Consider the following 17,336-nt stretch of genomic DNA (forward strand, 5'->3'; position numbering starts at 1 on the left):
GTGTTTTGGACAATTGAATCAATATACGACACTTCAAAAGGACCTGAGTGTCAGCGCAACACAATCGGCTAAACTTCAGGTGTGCAGTGTCTCCACACTTTTCACTGTCACGTCCTGTGTGTGACAGACATGAATGACCTCTGCTGTGGTGCTCCCTGTTTTCTTTGAGCACTACATTTACACATTTAAGAGTATTACCCTCAAATGTGTTTGGATTTGTCAATGTGTGAGTCGTCTACTAAGCCTAAAGCTACAAGTCACTAATGTGACTCCTGGAAAAGTAAATGTTCTTTCATGTAAAGAGATGAAATCAGCACGTGTATTCACTTTAATATTACATCCTCGGGGGGGAGGCTAAGTATTTTGCAGCAGCTTGGTATTGAACTGCAAACCTTCCAATTAGTAGAACTGAACTACAGCAACCCCAACTCAACTGTTCAGCCAGGACAAGCAGTGCTTGTCTAGTCAGTTATACCAAAGCATAAGTGATGTGCTTCTACATCACTGCCATCTTGAGGCTGCAGTCAGCTATCGTCTCTCCAAGCACACTTCTCTTGGACGCTATTAGAAACTCTAGTGTCTCTATTTCCCAGGCGTCTTTAGCTTTTTGTATGCAGACAACCTGATTTTCCATTTCAGTGTTTAAAAATCACAGGTTAACATATGTGGTGAACACATTTCAGCTTTACAGGAGTAACTGAAGATGACTGAAAATAATCTTTAATGAATACATTGTTTCTTCTTTTGTGTAGGGGAGACCGGGGATAGTTGTAACGTGGGTCAGTTGTAACACTTCCAGTTTCTCCAATCAGGGCTAAGTTTCAAATGATGTGACTCATCCTGTGCATGCCCAACTCAGTTCTGCTATCACATGTGAAAAATCAGCACATTTTGTCAAACACAGACAATTTAACATGAAAAAAAGTAATTTGTATGCCAAAAAGTAAGTTTTTCTACTTTATTTCAATTTCTAATAGCATTATCTGCTTTGCAGCTAAACTCATCAAACTTAAATTGTGTTATTTGTATGTCTATGGGGATATATTCTGTGTAGGTCTTTAGTGCTAGTGTTTTAGCTGTTGGCTGTAATGTTAGCTAGTTCATGGCTATAGGAGTCTGGGTCAGTTGTAACAGCTACAGTCGGGGTCAGTTGTAACAATAACGCAGATGTTACAACTTACCACACTATTACTTTAACTTATATTAAACAAGTTGGGGCAATGACATCAGCAGAGAGAGGTTCACTGGTCGCATTTGTATATGCGGTTAATGCCATTGGCAACACAATTCCTCCACTGTTTGTGTTCCCACACATACATTATGCTGACCACTGTGTCAGAGATGGACCAGTAGGAAGTACTGGTAGTGGAAATAAATCAGGATGGGTGCAAGAAACAGATTTCCTCATTGTAATGGTGGGCGGTAATAACCAGTCCTCATGAAGAACAGTGCTCTTTAATGAATTCAGCACAGACTAACATCCAAGGGATAGCAGTGACACACATCGGCTATCAGCTAGCCACCTAACTGTATTCTATCTCTTTCTATTCTCTAAACCTTTTCCGGCTCCGCTTTACCTCTTATTTTGCGACACCACCCTCTAGTGGTGCAATATGATATAAACATTACGGAACACAACATCTCCTCTCTCTTTATAAAACGAGTTCACCAAATAGCATAGTACAGAAATAAAGTAATTCACTGTTTAGCAAACCAAACATACACTGGTGAACTTAAATGTCGCAGTAGTTATAACATCAGAATACTACAGCTAGAAAAGCTAAATAAGCCTGACATTGTAAAATGAAAAGAAATTATTCCCGTTTTTCCATTACAATATTTTTCTCTAGTGCATTGGTGACAGGAAATCAGTTCTTCTTAAACCCAAAATAGAACAAGTAATGACATTTCTCTAATGTCCTTTTCAAGCAACCTATTATGGTACAATATAGTCTTTGTGCCAACGAGGCTTGTACTTGACGCGTGGCAGTCTTCTAGCAGTAGGTGAGCCAGTCTGGGTGTGGTGCAACCTAGCAGTGTCAGCGTTCTTTTCAGTCACTGGGCGACAGCGTGCTAGATGAGTGGCATTCCAAATCTTCCCATCACTCAGCAAGAAGGCATTCGAGCCTTTGGCTTTTGTTACAGGAGGGGTAAATCTGGGATGTCCTTTAGGGACATGGTGGGGTTTCCTTATCCTCACACTCTCTCCTGGTAGAAAAGAAGGTTTCCGTGCGTGACGCCTACCATCAGTGTAACGTTGCATTTTCAACTGATATTTCTGAACTGAGCGACGTGCAACGTCATCCAGTGGAGACACAGCAGGAGGCAAAGGGAGGACATCCAGTTTAGTACGCATCTTCCTGCCATACAGGAGTTCATAGGGAGAGAGGGAAGTAGTTGCATGCTGTGTTGCACGGTAAACTTGAAGCCAATCCAGCACAGTCGCCTTCCATGGTTTCGACTGCTGGATTGCTGTCTGGATACAGGTGTGGAGAGCACGATGAAACCGTTCGATTGCTCCGTTTGAAGCTGAGTAGTAGACAGATGTTCTGCTGTGGGAGATGCCTCTATCCTGGAGGAATGAGGTGAACATTACAGAGGTGAACTGTGTACCATTGTCAGTCACGATGTTCTCTGGGTTGCCATGACGACTAAAGACAGATGAGAGAAACTGAATGACATCATCAGTAGTAGCAGAAGGTGAAAAGGCAAGCTCAGGCCATTTGGAGTAGTAGTCAGTCAATGTTATGACATATCTACAAGCAGGTATAGCAGTATCAAAAGGCCCAACAATGTCAAGACCAAATTTTTTCCACGGTCCATCAGGCAGTGGGACGGGTTGGAGAGGAGCAGGGTTAGTATGTGCAGTTTTGTCATTGGACTGACAGAGGAGGCATGAGGTTATGGCAGACTGAACTTGTGAGTCCATTTTTGGCCACCAGTAGAGGTCTCGTAGTCTTTGTTTTGTGCGCACAATCCCTTGATGACTTTCATGTGCCAGTGCAATCAGTTTAAGTCTCACTGAAAGTGGTGCAATGAGCCTTGAGCCTCTGAGAACATAATCACTTAGGGTTGAAAGTTCATTACGGATTTTGTAGTAAGGTGCAAGCGTGACATCAAGTGCTTTGATTGAGGCAGGCCAGTCGCTTTGTATTTGTGAACGCAAAGCAACCAGTTCAGGGCAAGTTGAACAGGCAGAGTCAAAGTCCGCAACTGGAAGTGAGGACATGGCAGCAGAGACTTGGGCTACCATTTCATGATCTGCATCTGATGTAGGATGGGAAGAAACAGGCAGGGGCAGGTGAGAGAGACAGTCAGCTGTATAGTTCTGAGAACCTGGGCGGTAAATAACATCATAGTCAAAACACAGGAGGCGGGCAGACCAGCGGGCGATGCGCATTCCAGCCCTATTAATCCCTTTGGTGCTCAGCAGTGTTGTCAGAGCTTGGTGGTCTGTCCGCAGAGTAAAACGTCGGCCCCACAAATACGTTCTCCATTTCTCTGCAGCCCACACACAAGCATAAGCTTCTTTTTCAACAGTTGAGTACTTTTGTTCTGTTGCAGACAGTGTGCGGGAAGCAAACGCCACAGGTTTTTCTGTGGCATCAGGTTGCACTTGAGCAAATACAGCACCAAGCCCATAGTCACTTGCATCAGTAGAGATCACGACACGCAAGGCAGGGTCAAACAGTGCCAGTGCAGGACTATTCACCAGGAGTTTTTTTACTTCTTCAAAGCTCGCTTGTGCATCTAAAGTCCATGTGAAGGTGTTCTTGTCATTAGCACAGGCAGGCATAGGGGCTACAACAGTTGCAAAGTTTGGCAAGAACTTGGAGTACCATGACACCAAGCCCAGGAAGGATCTCAGAGCAACAGCATCAGATGGGGGAGGGGCTCTCAAAACAGCATCAATATGCTCCTCATCAGGAAGAATGCCATCAGCAGTGACAACATGACCTAGGAAGCGTAGCGATGTCTTCCTAAAATGGCATTTGTTTTCGTTAAGCACAAGTCCAGCATCTTTGAGCTTCTGCAGGACAGTGCTAAGGTTTTGGTCATGCTCAGCTGCACTTTTACTGTAGACAATAAGGTCATCCAGGTAGTTTTGGACACCTGGGAGGTTTTTAAGAATTTCAGCCATCATTTTCTGAAAAGCTGAGGGGGCAGAGGCCAGTCCATAAGGTACTCTACAGAATCTGAAGAGTCCATCATGTGTAATGAATGCTGTCAAATCTCTGCTATCTTCATGCAGGGGCAGCTGGTAGTATGCATTTGCAAGATCAATTGTAGAAAACACTTTTGCACCCTGTAAGCTGGCAAACAATTCATCCACATGTGGTAAGGGGTAGCAATCAGTGATCACAGCTTTGTTTGGTTCACGGAGGTCTGCACACAGCCTTATTCCACCAGTTTTCCGTCCTGTCACAACAATTGGGGATACCCATGGTGATGCATCAATCCGTTCAATGACACCAGCTTTGAGTAAACGATCCAGTTCTGCTGAAACTGAAGCCCTCACAGCAAACGGGAGACGTCGCAGCTTCTGACGCACAGGTTTGACTGTTGGGTCAACTTTCACTTTATGCACAAAGGCACGCACACAGCCAATATCTGGGGCAGCAGGGATGCAAGAAGCAGGTGATGGGTTTGTAGACATCACAGAAGCAGTAGGATCAGTACATGGAGGTAGAACAGTATTGCCTGCAATGCTGACATTCAGCACTTCCATCAGATCTCTTCCAAGAAGAGGAGTTCCTTTTCTTACAACAAAGAACACAGCTGAGGCAGATGCATTTCCTCTGCTCACTGTGACTTGCAGGCAGCCTAACACAGGGATTGTTTTCTTTGTGTATGTAACTAGTTGAAGGTCAGGTGGTTTTAGTGGCGTACCACTGAAGTGCTCTTCGTAGATGTGGTTAGGCAGGATAGAAACTGCAGAACCTGTGTCCACAATCAGTTCAATATCCTTAGCTGATGACGTAGGTGTGCTCACATTTATGCTGCATTGCAATCCTTTTGATGCATGAGAAGGATCTGTTAAGTAAAGGACTGTGAGTTTTGGTAAATGGACTTCCCGTACATCTCTTGTCTTGGATGAGCAGCAGACACGAGCAAAATGTCCAATTTTATGACACAGTTTACAAGTAGCTTTGGCAGCAGGACACTGACGAAAGTTGGCTAAATGACTGTTTGAACCACATCTAAAACAGTTCTTAGATGTTTTTGTTGCATGAGATGGCTTTGCAGGGTGAGCATTGTACTTATGTTTCCTCTGCATGGAGTGCGAGTGAGACTGCACAGCTTGGACTGGAGTACTGCTGTCTGCAGCTATGGATTTAGCTTGTTGGACTGCAGATTCCATTTGTGTTGCCAGTGTAACAGCTTTATCTAGTGTCAAATCAGGTTCAAGCAAGAGGCTTTCTCTTATGCTGGGGCTAGACACATGTTCAACTAGCTGATCACGGATCATTTCTTCTGTCCTGTCATCAAACTCACATTTAGAAGCAAGGTCACGCAAGCTGGCCACATACTGGATAACAGTCTCATGTGAAGCTTGTGTTCGCTGTCTGAAAGCATGTCTTTCCACAACAACATTTACCTTGGGTGAAAAGTATTGTTCTAGGGCAGTAACAGCAGAGGCAAAAGTGTCACCTGTATTTGGCAGTGAGTAGAAAATCCTTTGTCCCTCAGTTCCTAAGCAGTGAAGTAAAGTAGCTCTTCTTCGTGCTTCAGGCCAAGCATTCCCTGTTGCATTGATCACAAGCAAATAATTGTTGAACATACGCATCCACATGTTGAATGGCAAAGGAGGGTCTCCAGGGCAAGGCAAAAACATCGGTGGCGGATGGACGTTTGCAGTCATGATGACTCGGCAAAAAAACTCAACGCAGAGAAAAAAAAACACGCAGGGTTACTCGTCGCCAAAATGTAATGGTGGGCGGTAATAACCAGTCCTCATGAAGAACAGTGCTCTTTAATGAATTCAGCACAGACTAACATCCAAGGGATAGCAGTGACACACATCGGCTATCAGCTAGCCACCTAACTGTATTCTATCTCTTTCTATTCTCTAAACCTTTTCCGGCTCCGCTTTACCTCTTATTTTGCGACACCACCCTCTAGTGGTGCAATATGATATAAACATTACGGAACACAACACTCATCTTTCTGAAGCACTTTGCAAACCACACCAAGGTAAGCCATGAAAAAAAGTAATGGAATTGCGATGCTGGTGCACAGCTACATTTTTTCAGCTTCATTGTTATGTTCAAAATTGGTGCAAGAGTTGTAGGTTATAATGCCCACTGAGCCAATGAGGCCAAACTCAAGGAAGACCAACCAAAATTAATGAAATATTCAGTTGCAGAAAATTCCATAATTTGTCTTTTTTGGGGGGTTGGAATATGTTCAAAAGCTAGATTTCTGCATTCTGTCACACACACACACACACACACACACACACACACACACACACACACACACACACATAGTTGCATAAATGGCTCTAAGTGCATTCATGTGTTGAATAAAAAAGATTACATGTTAATGTTTTGTTAGTACCCTTATTTCATTGTGTTACATTTCACCCCAGGATATGTTACAACTAACCCAGACTATGGGGTTAATTGTAACATTTCACTCTTCGTGTTTGAGGCCATACCATGTAATGGGTAATTGTGCTGCAGAGAAAGTAGCTGCACTATTTAATAGCAGAGACATGTAAATACTTTGCATTACATTTTGAATCCACTACCTTAAAAGAGCTCCAATTTACAGACAGAAATGTCAAAAATGTGACAACTATCCCCGGTCTCCCCTACAGATGTATTACTCTACCGCTCTTTTATGTTTTTTCAACATTTTTGGCTCAGTTTTGCAGGTTAGTGTTTTGCTGTGTGTCTGAGCTGTTTTGGGAAATTAATTAAAAAACTTCAGTAACTCAAAACTCTGAAGACATTTAAGCAGACAAAAGAAGTGAAATAAAATACACACGCGTTATTAAAGGTTTCCAAATCAACAAAGGGTCTCAGTAAATGTTCCAGACAAATGTGCTCCACTGCAACAAGAAGCCGAATTCTTTACAACACACAAGTTTTCAGTGAAATTCTTTTAGTGGCTTTATTGTGCATTTGCATTTCATGAAGCTGTGGCTGACAGTAGTCCCCAACTGAATGATCATTGTGCTGGCTGCAGATTGAGCACGATGTGTGGAAAGCTTGTGGAAGTCACGGTTCAAGCAACGTGAGCCTAACCGCTCAGCTTCACCTCCACGGGGAAGTGGTCGCTGACAGCCAACGCCTGAGAGACAGAGAAACCGTTCTTTTAGTGGCTCACAGTTTGTGCTGCAGACGGCTTCAGTTTCCACAGGTTTCTTTCCAGTGCTGAAAAACTCAACGTGCCTGCATGGTAATGCCATCACTACAGTATACACTGCATTATGATTTTGTTTGCATCTCTGTGGTCGTTACTACAGCCACTGCTTTACAAAGTTGCTCGATTTTCTGTAGCTCAAAGCTGATATTAAAAAAGCAAAAGTGCTTTAAAACTGCATGATTTCTGATGGGGCGACTGCTTTGCCCTTTGTGTAGAATGCCTCTCTTCTGATTGGAGCTCAGTAAACATTTTGCTGACGAGTCTATGGTCTCAGTTGCAGTGAATACAGCATTATGTTAACTTTTTATATTGACGTTTCCATTAGTGTCAGCGGGGAATGAGGCAGGTTGTGCTTTTTAGTTCAAATGAATTCTTACAGAGATAAGGATTGAAATTCATCTGTTACCAGATCTTGTTTGAGATTCAGGTCCGTCATGTAGTTATACACCTTCGCACTATCTTTCACCACTCCTCTCATCATGTCCGCAGTGACCACAATCCTGCAAACACAGAAAGATGATTAGAGTTTAGAGTTTGCGTGCACACATCAGAACGACCTGCCACAATCTGTCTACCTGTCGTAAGGGCAGACAGTTTGCGACACGGTAGTGTCGGCCGCATCAGTGATCAGCCAATGGAAAGTCTTGTCAGTGAAGATGCGGATCTGCTGCCAGTCAGACCCGGACACATAACTACAGCCTGCGTTGAAGTCACCCAGCAGCACGATGTCCTGCAGGGAGAGTAGTGTGAGTCGCATTTACCGAATGTGTGTTTTTCCACCAAATAAATGATTTTTACTTGTAGGCTGTAAATACATCATTGTTCCAGCGAGCGCGGACATCTGCCACCACGTCATAGAGAGCATTTAGCTCCCGAACAGCTGATTCTGGGGAGATGTGCTGAGGGATCAGAGTAAAGTCTCTCACAGCTACAGAAGAGAAGGGAACGAAGGAGTGTTGACAGTGACGGAGGCGCTTACACCGCATGAGAATGATAAAGGACTAGTGACTAACATGTCCCAGGAACTACCACGCACAAATGTTTGAATGAGGATCCACATCATTATCAGTGAGATGCAGAAACAGCTGTATAACTCGAGCCACAGCACCTACCAGTGTGTTTGGAGGAGAACATTACGACAAACGGCTCCCTGCTAAAGGCGTCTTGTCCAGTTTCCTCCGGGCCGTCGTCATAGGTGTAGCTTTTTGCCACCGATACCAGCGCCTCCCTGTGGAGAAAATCACCACCTTTTCATTTGCTGCCAGTGTGTACTTCATTTCTAAACATGTCCAGTTGCTTCTCGGGACAAATTTATTGTAGTTCTGCTTTTCCCCTTTTTTTAAATCACTTCTTCTGAATTCTGAGTGTGTATAAGATGTATGTTTATGCCAGAACAAAGACGGAGGATTTGCCGTTAAATTACTTCAAACATGCCTCAAACACTACAAACATGCTGGAAATATAAATTTTTAATCAAGTTGTTTTGAATGGTTATTTGAGAAACTTATGGGAGGTTCTTTAACCCTCTGAGGTCTAAGTGATGATGATCCAACACCGTCCAACATGCTGAGAGATCACCGTCTCTGACTTCTTGGATCAGAATGACGTCATAGCGTTGGACAATCTGCAAAACACACATAAAAAATGAAAATGAATCACCTGATTGTCCATCTTGCAACATCACGTTTGTTTATATTTTACCTTGCACGAAAAAATTCATGTGTTAAGCTTTAGATTGTAAAGGCAACGCTACAGCTGTTGCACATCCAGTTATTTCATTGATCATTCCTTAAGCATAGAGGTGGGAATATTCTGGGAATATTCAGGTTTACTTCTGCAACAGGCCAAATCATCCAAAGCATTTCTCAAAATTCAGTTCAAACTATTTCAAAACGCACACACAAGATAACACTTCTGGATTGGTTTTGAAAGCACTCTGACCCAAATTGCATTACAAATGGGTGGATGTAAACATTTTGTACAAACTGTCATATCTACCAAAGAGGGAAAAGTCCCAGACCTTGGTAATGATGTTCATCAGAGTGGTGTTGGAGGCTTTGGTGTCTCCGAAGGATTTGATGTTAAAGGCTCCCAGCAGCAGCGAGTTAGAGAGATGCAGCAAGGTCAGAAAAAGCCCCAAAGTGCCCACCAAATGCATCCTACACCAAACAGGTCACATGTTAAAAATGACTTAGAAATCACATGAAACACTGACGCTTACAAATGATTTCATATTTATTTTACACGTATGTAAGCTAATGACTTCCCAGGTTATCAGGTTAATAATTTTCAGGTTGTCAGAGATTTACAGTTAACAAACAGTCAGGTGAATAAACAACACTGAGACACTTGTGTAGGTTAACGTGCTGCACGGGTGAAAAGCTCAGAGCAAATCACCCCGAACTGCAGTATTCGTTTATTTTTATAGGTTACATCGTCAATATGCAAATATAATCACATTTCCTGTTACGCAGGTCCTGATGCTGTCTGTGTGTGTGTGTGTGTGTTTGTCACAAAGTATGTGTGTTGCAAGTCAATTTCTAAGAATAATATACTGCGAGTCAACTTCTGCAGATGTGTATTTCTGTACTGATCTCTTGTCAGTGTCACAGGGTCAGCTTCCTGTTTTAACAGAAAACTGTGTCTGGTGAAATATGTATAACATAACTTTTGAAGCATAAGCAAATAAAACAATAAAAACTCCCTGACATTCCCTCCTGTTGTTACCGTATTTCACCACTTCAATCATACTTTATTATCAGCCAACAATCACTTGCTTATAACCTTTTCAATTGTAGCATCATTCAGTATGTGTGAGTGTGTGTGTTCCTATACTAAATCTTCTTCGTCCGGTTCATCTTCTTGTGGCAGTCCAACATATGTGATCACTGTGGCCTGTACCATCTTGCCAATCATTGATCTGATACAGGGTAGAATGCATGTAGAGAACATGCAAAGCAATAAAAGAAGATCTCCTATCAAGACAAGTCCTTTGATCACGAGGGTCTTTCAGCTGCCGCTCAGCAGCCAGGTCAGCCAGTCCTCTGTGTTCATGACATAGTCTTGTTGCTGTGCATTGCTCAGTTGTCGTAACTTCTCCAGGGCGGTGGTCATGGTCAAGGAATGCACGCTATCTGGAATATAGGTGCAGCAAGTGGTGTTGAATAAGACACAGAGGCCCCCTCTCTCAGCGAGAATCATGTCCAGGGCGACTCTGTGTTGCATGACCACTGTTCTGATCGCGTCGATTTCCTCATTCTGAGCCTTGTTTTATCCATGTTGAGCTGTTCAGGAAAAGTCCAAATCGGTAGTCAAGAGTCTCGATCCTTAGCATGTTTTTTCCATTCCCGATCCATGGGAAAAGTGAGTGCAGGACTTTCTGTCCGGTGGTCCACAACTTGAACTCCGCTGGCACATCACTGCCCCAGATTGGATCATGAGGTTGCACGTCATCAGTGCTCCTCTTGCGTCTTGGTTGGTCCTTGTCTTTCCTGCGGCATCCGGAAAGTCTGGGAGCAGTTTTGGTTCATCCCCAGCTTTCTGTTGCCGTATGCGAAGGTGAAACACATTGGATGTTGTATTCCTGGTTCCCTCCTGACATTGAAAGATTTTCCCTTGTCTTTTTAACTCAAACTTGAAGGCGAAGATGTCTTCGGGGGAACATGTTCCGCTGGTGGCTTTGTAGAATATACATAGGGCTTCGGAAAGGCTGGGTGATTTTCCATATAGGGTGGCTTGCATTGCTGTTGTTGGGAGGTGTGAACAGACGTGGCAGCCAGTGTGGTTGTCTTCTGTATGTACTCGGTTGTAGACGTACCGGTACCAGGCATTGTTCAGCCAGGGGTGGTTGTGCTCTTTATCCATATCCTTTAGGTGTAAGTTGTTATATGACCATTTCTTCTGCAGGTGGTGCTGTGGGTCCTCGTCTTTCCAGGTGAGTATCAGTAGGCTCTCTAGGAGCGCAATGCCAGTCATTATGAGGACAAGGTTCTTCATGATGACCAGGCACACCCGGGCTCCAGGTGAGTAGACCACTGGCGAGAAGACAAAAGGGCGGGATATACCCAAACAGCCCTTTCCTCCACCAGGGAACACCTAGGAGTCGGGGGAACCGGCGTCTATGCTTGTGTTGTCACTCACTTTTTTGCAGTGGCTTTGGTGGATCCAAGATGGTCTTTCTGCTATTTTGCAGGCAGTCAGTGTGGTGGGCCTGATATTGGCCTTCCCACCTTGGTGAACTCCAATTTTTCCTCTGGAGCACTTTGATCAGGATCCAATCACCTGGGTGCAACCTGCAAGAAACTGGAGAGATATCGCTCGGCAGTTTATTGTTAGCACAATCTCTTTATTCTCAAATAATTTAGTCATCCACTCTGCTAGAGTGGTTTCTCTTATAGACTTATTAATAGGCTCACTAGTGAGAGGAAGCGGAAATTGCCTCCCGTGAACGATTTCAAAGGGTGTGAGCTTTTGCGAACCCTGGGTTAGTCGCATCCACATCTTCACCAGGCCCAAACACTCAGGCCATTGTCTGATCTTATCAGAGTAGGAATGCCGTAAGTAGGAATAAAATGGTTGCATAAACATTTTGCTACTGAGATTGCATCTGCTCTTTTTACTGGATAGATTTCTGGCCATTTTGAGAACACATCCACAATTACTAGAGCGTATTTTGATGCTTGACATTCGTTCAGTTTAATAAAATCCATGTGGATTGTGTGAAATGGGTGCGGTGGTGTTGGGGAAAAGCCTCTTTTAGGCCTGAGGTTTCCCTGTGCAATATGTTTCTGGCAAATCATGCATGTTCTGATAAACTCTTGTGCTGAAGCTTCAAAATTTTGAGTATAGAAGTGTTTGGGGAGGATATTCATCATTCCACCCCTTGACAAATGCGTTAAGCTATGTGTCACTAATGCTGCTGTCTTGTGTAGCAATTTTGGCAGTATTGGTTCGCCATTACAGGTCATTTTGTAGCCGTGCTCCACACTTTAACCACTTCTTTTGCTCTGCGATGGGTGCGGCTTTCTGTCCATCTTTAAGTACATCAAGTGGTATTAGATGTGAGGTTTCAGACATCAAAGTCTGTACAGGTTGCTGTGCTGCCCTCTTTGCTGCTCGGTCTGCAAAGTTATTGCCTTCAGTAATTTCTGAATTATCTTTTTTGGTGTGCAACGCATATTGACTGTCAGTGTGAATATTTATATATTTCTATTTCTCGACCTTTGCGCAGCATGCACGTATGATAGCCGCTAGTTCTGCACTCTGTGCTGAAAAAGAGGAAGTAAGAGCTTTCACTTCTAAAACAGTAGGCTGCAGTGTACTAAAAATGTCTGGTCGGGGTTTCATTTTTTCAGTTAGCTTCAGCATACAGCTGTGTTCGGCACCATCTACTTCCGCAGGAAGGAGAGTGCTTGTCACCGACAGGCAAAGCTAAAACTGTGCTTGTTTGCAGGGCAAGTTTTAAGTCAATAAATGCTTTATCTGCCTCTGGTGTCCATTCTATTTCATCTTTCAGAGCTAAGTGTTTGCCATAGATCAGGTTTTGCAAAGGTTGGTCCAGCAGTGCATATTCAGGTATCCAACATCTGCAAAAGTTGCAGAGACCTAAATAACTCATCATTTGTTGTTTGGTGACAGGCTTAGGAGCGTTTTGTACAGCTACTTTTCTGCTGTCTAACAGCTGTCTGCCTTGTCCTGTCAGTTTGTGGCCAAGGTACGTTACTTCTTGGCTCCACAAGTGCAATTTATGCTGTGAGACTTTATGGCCTTGCTTCGCTAGATGTTGCAAAACTGTCAGTGTGTTTGCTACGCAATTAGTCTGTGTGTAGCCTGTAATCAAAATATCATCAACGTATAGCAGGAGTTTACCTGGGGCAGGAAGCGTGCAAAATGACATGGATTTTCTTAGAGCTTCTGCATAAAGAGTGGGGCTATTCTGGAATCCCTGAGGCAACCTTGTATAGGTATACTTCTGGTTGCCAAAAGTGAATCCAAATAACTTTTGTGAGTCAAAGTGTAGTGGTATGGAAAAGAAAGCATTTGATAGGTCTATTACAGAAAAGCACTGTTCTTTTGGTATTACTTGATTTAAAATGGTGTGTGGATTTGCCACCACAGGTGGGATTTGTTCTGTTATGTCATTCATTGATCTAAGGTCATGTACTAGTCGATATTTCCCCGTGTTTGCGTTTTTCACTGGGAAAATCGGAGTGTTACAGGTTGTTTCAGTTGTTTTTACTAAAATGCCTGCTTTTTCCATATCTGCAATTACTGGCCTGATCCCTGTTTTTGCTTCTGTGCTTAAGGGATATTGTGGTTTAATTGGCCTGTAAGTTGTGGTAGTTTTTACTACAACTGGATCTGCTAGATCTGACAACAGAGGGTTTGTGTTCAGAGCCTAGAAGTAATTGTTCTATGTTATACACGTCCATGTTTCCATTGCTCTTTGCTTCTTCTTCTTTGTGTTTTTTTGTTCATTACGTTTATACTCGAGGCATTCCTAGATACCCCCTAGTTTTTCAAAGAATTCACACATCTTACATATTTCAACTTTGAAGTTAAAGTTTTCTTATTTTTATCTGTCCTGTGCATTAAAAACCGATTTGCAGGCTGAAGTAAGGCCTTTCCTTTCACTCCATATTTCTCTGTCATAAAGTCCAGTTTAACATGGAGTTTAGTCCAAAACAAAGCGGCTCATGTTCCACCATCTGCTGAGAGCTCATGACATGAGAGTGAGAGACCAAACACCTGCTCCTCTGGATGTATTTTTGGCAGTTTATCTAACATGCTATTTAGCGCGTCGCTATTTGCAGCATGTTGCAAGGCTTGGTAAAATATTATCCTTTTAGGACAATATATTACTCTGTTGCCCTGGTTACACCGTCCTGGAGCTGTTGTGGAAGACCAAAGGTTGCCAAATATGGAAACAGAGAGCTGCATTTATACTGTGATGGTTTGCATGTGCTGCTGAAATGTGTTTGTAAACGCACAATTACTGCAGGAAAAATGCACAAAAGTTACTGTAATGCTGCTGTAGCCTGAAACATCCACTCTAAACAAGAAACTGGCTCACAGTATTGCACCGAATACAGCTCAGATGTTTTTGTAGCGAGTGAGAGGTCCATACCTGCTCCTGTATGTCTGCACGGTGGAGACGCCTGAACTCGTGAATCTTCTGAAAGCTCCTGAAAAGCTTCTGAGCAGAATGGCGACCAGTGTCTCTTTTGAGGTTTTTATCTACCTGCAGGCGCATGTGACTGCAGGGTGCTGGGGAGGAGTACAGAGAAAAGGTGTGTTGTGGATGGGGTACAGATTTCAGGCTTTCAGGTTCTCACATCCCAAGATTGCAGTGCAACAAGGATAACGTTGCAACCTCAAATTCTTTTCTGCTCGTCATACAATAAAAACACTTCAGCATTGTTTTAACTTGCTGTTGTCCTGTTTGGCATTTGTGTGAAGTTCTGTCACACTTCACAAATGAACTCAGAATGAGTGTCGCAGTGTTGGGATGACCTTAAACTTTGGCAAAATCCTTACGGAAACTGAAGAAATTCCTTCAAGCAGTTTGAAAGATGCCTTGTTCATGAGAGCAGGGACAGACAAAACATAATATCTACTCTAGGTCTGCTCCAGCAGAGACACGTAACAGTCATTAACAACAACAACAGTAATATTGCTACAGCCTTGTTAAACTATCATCTGTCCCAGTGTTATATCTTGAAATCAGACCTTCAAAAACCTTCCGATAGGCTGATACAACACAAGTATGCCACCGTCTCCACCTTATTGGTCAGAAAGTTTTTCTTCCCAGTTGTAGCTGAACAAACAGAACCCATTCACTTACAATGCATTCAAGCTTGACAACACAATAATACACTTTAGTGAAGTTTCATAAAAGTGCTCATACTTACAGCATGTTACAGTTGTCATGTTACTGATGAGGGTTAAGCTCTATGTTTTTAACATTGTAATCAGATCTGCCAGGTCGGTGCTTAGACATATACGGTGTCCACTACACCCAGCCTCCTGACTCTTTCTTTACTGCCAGCTGTCGAGAATCTGATGCCTCAGCAAATACTGAATAAATTTCGGTGCCACCGCTGCTGTCCACATTCATGCTCCCGTCAGGGTAAACCATAGTTTCCCAAACTTTCAATGTATTTTAAACTTGAGAATCCAAGTGAAGCCAAGATGTTTGCTGACTATTAGTCTTGTTTATGAAGTAGACAAACGAATTTTGTGTAGAAAGGATGAGGGCTCAGTGTGCGCGTGAGGAAAGCTTGCACGAGAGGAAATCTCCACTGGGACATGGAAAACTACCACATACTGACCTAAAGAGCAACGAGTACAGAGGGAGAAACAGCAGGAAGTGCAGCTTAACCACAGATTTGTAGCCACTCTTGCAGTTTAAACCAAAGACCAACAGAGAGTTGCACTAGGGCCAAAGTAGCAGGATCATTTTCTGTATTTGACTTTTGGTTATATGCACATGTGACCTGATGGGGACTGCAGATGTGCAGTATCTGCACCTTATATTTATATTTTATTTTATATTATATTTTTCTCTAACATCCATAAACATGCACACTCTGGTAAAACTAATTAAAGTTAAATACTTCTTTGTAAGATGTTTAATAAAGAATGATAAAATGGAAAAGTGCCATGTGTGTAGCTAAAAATAAGCCCCAGAGCGAACGCCAAGGCTGCAGTCTGGGAACCGGCGGGGCGGTCACCGCTGGGATGTGCTTATCAGAGTGTGGAAAGTTGTGGACTTTAAAGTGTTGAACTTTGATGGATAACCAGTTGTGTCTCAGATCAAACGTGCAGAATAAAATCTTTGCCATAACTGTTGGCATGAGAGTGATGCTCATTATCCCTTCTGGCAACATTTTGAATAGCACCATCTGGTCAAGCAAGGCCATGTGACACACTGAGCTCGTGATACTGGTTTTGGGCGGCAGTGATACGGACACTACTGGACTGAAACTGGTTTGAGAGTCTGCTAAAACGACAGCATGTAAGGACACAATGACTGTGTTTTAGTAAGTGTTTACCTGTTTTAATAAATGTACTTAAGAACTGCTGAGACCGTTTATAAACCATATAAACCTGTGTTTAAATTTCAAGAAAAGAATGATGCATTTGCATTTCTGTATTAATAGTTGGAACCGAGGAGGAAATATGAATATGAATGCAGCTGCATCGTTTTTTGCATTCATGATGTCGTTTTATTCAAATCAGTTTGTGTTAAATGCCCCAGACAACAAATCTGTTGTCGGTTTAATTTCAGAAAGGATGGCGCCACATCATGTGATCATTACAGCATATGTACAGATCTAAATGCATTTCATGTCCTATTATAGTTTTATTCACTTCAGATTAGCATTAAAGTTGTAGCTGCGTCTTTGCCCATTATGAGCCATAAAGTTGGACACTGTTGGAGACTGTTCTGCTGGTGATAAATGAAACGAGACGATCGTTTAAAAGGATTTTATTTTGAAATCTAACACCCATGTAGAGCTAACATTGATCGTAATAACATCGTAATAACATCGTAATAACATCGTAATAACATCGTAATAACATCGTAATAACATCGTAATAACATCGTAATAACATCGTAATAACATCGTAATAACATCGTAATAACATCTTTACAGTTTGTGTAAACCCAACAGAAACCATGTTGTCCCAAAACGCTGCGTTTGTGTCCCATATGTAACACCGTGTATTATCCAACTTATTTCACATGGTTTAACTTGAACTTTAAAAACTACAATAAAGTTTTGCTGTATTACCAGTAACAAATCTTTTATATACACATTAGCTTGTTTAAAAAAAACTGACTGAATTACCTCTAAACTGATTCTAGGCTTTGTCACACTGGTCACACTGGTGCGTGTCCATGGTCAGTAAGCGTAGAGTTGACTTAAGCTCGAGTTTGTGTAAACTGAACTGCTGCA

The 17,336-nt window shown here is 42.6% G+C and overlaps 2 protein-coding genes and 1 pseudogene across 2 annotated transcripts in view; all 3 read right to left on the reverse strand.

The window, feature by feature from the left end:
• Positions 1-17,336, reverse strand: part of LOC146633022 (uncharacterized) — a 48,836-nt gene that overhangs the window by 5,303 nt on the left and 26,197 nt on the right. The gene's annotated exons all lie outside the window — the stretch shown is intronic.
• On the reverse strand, positions 7,119-8,651 carry LOC146633023 (deoxyribonuclease-1-like). Its single transcript, XM_085352866.1, has 6 exons — positions 8,647-8,651; positions 8,487-8,602; positions 8,190-8,302; positions 7,950-8,104; positions 7,781-7,874; positions 7,119-7,299 (listed from the first exon to the last, which is right to left on the reverse strand). Exons 1-6 carry the CDS (start codon positions 8,649-8,651, stop codon positions 7,249-7,251), a joined length of 534 nt encoding a protein of 177 aa, XP_085208992.1. The 3' UTR covers positions 7,119-7,248.
• On the reverse strand, positions 10,628-11,370 carry LOC146633024 (uncharacterized; annotated as a pseudogene).

The sequence above is a fragment of the Diplotaxodon limnothrissa genome, linkage group LG4, assembly GCF_057381915.1.
Source record: "Diplotaxodon limnothrissa isolate DT_005_m linkage group LG4, D_limnothrissa_male_GT1.1, whole genome shotgun sequence".
NCBI lineage: Eukaryota > Metazoa > Chordata > Actinopteri > Cichliformes > Cichlidae > Diplotaxodon > Diplotaxodon limnothrissa.